General features: G+C 34.2%; 1 protein-coding gene and 2 long non-coding RNA genes across 3 annotated transcripts; 2 read left to right on the top strand and 1 right to left on the bottom strand.

Annotated features, from left to right (window-relative positions):
- The first annotated feature begins 29 nt into the window (after positions 1-29).
- Positions 30-1136, top strand: LOC109590960 (uncharacterized). Its single transcript, XR_002189588.1, has 3 exons — positions 30-185; positions 790-933; positions 1011-1136. It is a non-coding gene; the product is annotated as an uncharacterized LOC109590960 (long non-coding RNA).
- A 32-nt stretch (positions 1137-1168) lies between these two features.
- LOC109590961 (uncharacterized) lies at positions 1169-1610 on the top strand. The gene is made up of 3 exons (XR_002189589.1): positions 1169-1257; positions 1305-1382; positions 1429-1610. It is a non-coding gene; the product is annotated as an uncharacterized LOC109590961 (long non-coding RNA).
- A 279-nt stretch (positions 1611-1889) lies between these two features.
- LOC105315618 (tripartite motif-containing protein 2-like) lies at positions 1890-3260 on the bottom strand. The gene has a single exon (XM_011410330.1). It carries the CDS (start codon positions 3258-3260, stop codon positions 1890-1892), a length of 1371 nt encoding a protein of 456 aa, XP_011408632.1.
- Between the last annotated feature and the right edge of the window lie 110 nt (positions 3261-3370).

Genomic DNA, 3370 nt, shown 5'->3' with positions numbered 1-3370 from the left:
ATCATGAGTTTTTCTGTAGGCACTTGATGTAGCTTCCAAGATATTAAGAAATGGAGCTGAGCCACTCAAGAGATTATCCAGTCAAACTGATCACAAGTTTTACAGAGCATTATATGATTTAAGAAGAAGATGGATACTACGTAGAACAGCTAATGGAGTCAGTGGAGACCTCAGCTATAGATCAGGTAACTTAATTGGAATGAAGTATAACACACTCACAGTATAACAGTAATGGGTACTATAGTATGAAGCAACTTTAAAAATTTGTAAAAAAAATTAAATTTTATCAGAATCAACTCAAACTTGCTACACAACATGAGAACATGTATATGCATCATAAAAAAATTATTAAAATGGAGAATTCTCACCCTTTAATTTTTGGCGAAAATTGGCTCGTGACCCTGTACTGTAGTACAGGGATTTTTACCCGATTTTGGAGCGATTTAAAAATTTTGTAAAAAATTCAAATTTGATCGGAAATAACTCAAACTTTCTACACAACATAAGAACAGGTATATGTATCAGGACAAATTATAAAAGTGGAGAATTCTCACTTAAATTTTCATTTTTCGCAATAATTGGCTTGTGACACTGTACTATAATAGTACAGGGACTTTGGCCTCGTTTTTGAGTAACTTCAAACATTTGTATAAAATCAAACTTTTTTTTTTGGTATTAGCTCAAACTTGCTACACAACATAAAACATGTATATTTATTAGGAAAAAGTATAAATGAAGAATTCTCTCTAATCATTTTTGACGAATCGTTACTATCATTATTTATTGCAGCTGGTTCACTGTATGCTTAGTCAGTTCAGTTTGAGGTTCATAAAGAAATTGAAGGTACTAATGATATACTGTCAGTAGTGGTACCTGAAGAATTAAGAGGAAGGAGTGAAGTAGTTATATTCCTAGCAGACAGACCTATTAAAGGTAATGGTATGTCACATGACTATCACATGATTGTACATGTCATCTATGTGTACATGTTGATGTGGTTTTTGTTCCAGAGGTTGTTTCTCTTGATTCTTTGTTGCCGTCTTGTTTCATTGAGCTTCATAAGCAACAGTTGATGTTAACTCCATGGGAGCAGATACTTAAATCAGCTCAAAATGTGCTCTTCAATGAAGTACTGTTTGCACAGGTATAATACTGTACTATAATAATTAATTTATTTGTATTAATTTGGTTTAGATTATACAATCATTTGTGATGAGGAACTTGTATTATATAATGTGAAACTGCACAAGAGGAAAGGTTAGAGAGATGTAACGAGATTACTAGAATATACAAAGTTTTACCAGGTCATGACTAGTATGTGGGTCATTGAACCTTATCGCTATAAAGAAAAACTACTCACAGAATTCACGTATCTTGTACAGGTGGGTGTGGTTGTGGGTGGAGTCAAACATGACGTACATTGAATAGGTTGATATGGGAGGAGTACCAGCAACACTGTTTAATATTGTGTCAAGACGTCAGCCATTAGCAGTTGCATATTTACGTGATTATTTAGAAACAACTAGTTTAAATTCAAATAGAAATGGAAGATCTAGAGAGTAGACCCAGTTTATTATCAGGTACTGATTCACCTAGTGATCTAACTATGATCATTATGTATAATGTATTATAGAGTTATTTGCATATACTAGTAGTATAATGATAATAATGGCATTTTGAAATTTTTTTCTACACTTTTATTTGCATAACAATAATAACTATTAGTCAGCTTGTTGACAACGAGAGAGATAGTATTTTAAAGAGAGAGAGAAAATAGTAATTTTTAATGAAAATAATAGTAAAATTTAACTAAATTCATTTTTCTAAGAAGGTATGAGAGACTATTAAGTATTAAGTATGCGACTAATTACGTTAAAAGATAATACTTTTTAGTATTTCATTATTCGGTTATTGTTAGTGTCTGCAATATAAATGTGCCCATACTTATCTAAAGTGATATCTGATGGGTCTAATAATCTGCTGAATGAATGAACTTTATTTCTTTCTGGATTCAGGACACAGGAGGTATCAGAATTTCCTGTAATAAATATGTATCCATCATCGTCGAATGCAATGCCTTGAGGGAAGTGAAGTTTATTATTGTTACCAGAATATGTATCAAGATGAGTTTTACCATCAGGAGAGAAGACTTGAACATGATTTTGGTGACAAATGGTAACGTGTATCTTTCCTTCATTATCAACTGCTACATCAGATGCAGTACCATCACATTGTATGACTTGTACAAATGTACCATCTTCTTTAAAAACTTGTACTCTTTTGTTGTTGCCATCAGCTACTAATATATTACCTTTACCATCAGTAGACATACCACGAGGACTAGAGAATTGTCCATTTCCATTACCTTTACTACCAAACTGACCAATATGCTGACCAGTAGTAGCTGAGAAATATTGCACACGATTGAGATCATAATCAGACACATAGAGCCTGTTTCCTACCAGCAATAAACCCCAAGGTTTGTCAAACTGTCCATTACCATTACCTTTAGATCCAATCCTTCTTACTGCAGTACCATCCTCACTAAATACCTGAACAAACCCATCAATACTACTAGCAAATACGTCACCACTAGTATGAACAGAAACACCACGAGTAAGATTCCCCACATTAAAAGATTTTTGGTTAGTTAGAGTAGTATAGTCTCTTGATGCTTTTACTGACAGTGGACTACCTTTAATATGGTGACCTCTTATAGTCACTGATAGTTCATATCCACCAATACTTTGAGGTGTGCATGATACAATGGCTGTGTTGTTATCATTAACTATAACAACTCTACCCTCCTCTTTACTACCATCACTTTTGATAAAGGAAGCCTTCAAATAGCTTGCTGCTTTATCAATGCCTGCTGGTAGAGCCACTTTGAATTTCCTTTCTTTCTTTACTGTCGCCAATGGAATAGCTAACCCACTATCAATGGAATAAAGATCTGGATCAGTTTCAAAAACACTGCCGAATCTATGAATCTCATTGCTCATGGCAGTGGTATCAAAGCGTGTCACAATTGCTTCATTTTCTTCTATTTCTAGAGGTAGTTTCTTATACTCTTTAATGCATTCCTCTAGTTGATTGGTGATTAGCTTCTTAACACTGAGAACTTCACCTGGATCAGTATGCTCACTCACTGATGATGCAAGATGACGACCATGAGAAACCTGTTTTACCAGTTTATGAAACCCGTCTAACTGCTTCTCGACAGAATTTCTCTTAGCGCTAGCAATCTCTTCTATCTCCATTAGTAGATTGTTGCATCTCTTATCTAAAGCAGCTTTAAGCTCTTCAAACGTTTCCTTGATTTCCTGCCTTACTTCTTCTTTACGTGTTGCTATCTGCTCTAGCATCTTTT

Source organism: Amphimedon queenslandica, unplaced genomic scaffold (assembly GCF_000090795.2).
Source record: "Amphimedon queenslandica unplaced genomic scaffold, v1.1 AMPQUscaffold_9212_Cont18831, whole genome shotgun sequence".
Classification (NCBI taxonomy): Eukaryota; Metazoa; Porifera; class Demospongiae; order Haplosclerida; family Niphatidae; genus Amphimedon; species Amphimedon queenslandica.
The sequence above is the reverse complement of the archived record's forward strand: the minus strand, read 5'-3'. Positions and strand labels throughout refer to the sequence as shown.

What these genes read in the sequence shown, in the direction of transcription:
- LOC105315618 (XM_011410330.1), bottom strand. Translation starts at nt 3,260, where the DNA reads ATGGAGATAGAAGAGATTGCTAGCGCTAAGAGAAATTCTGTCGAGAAG.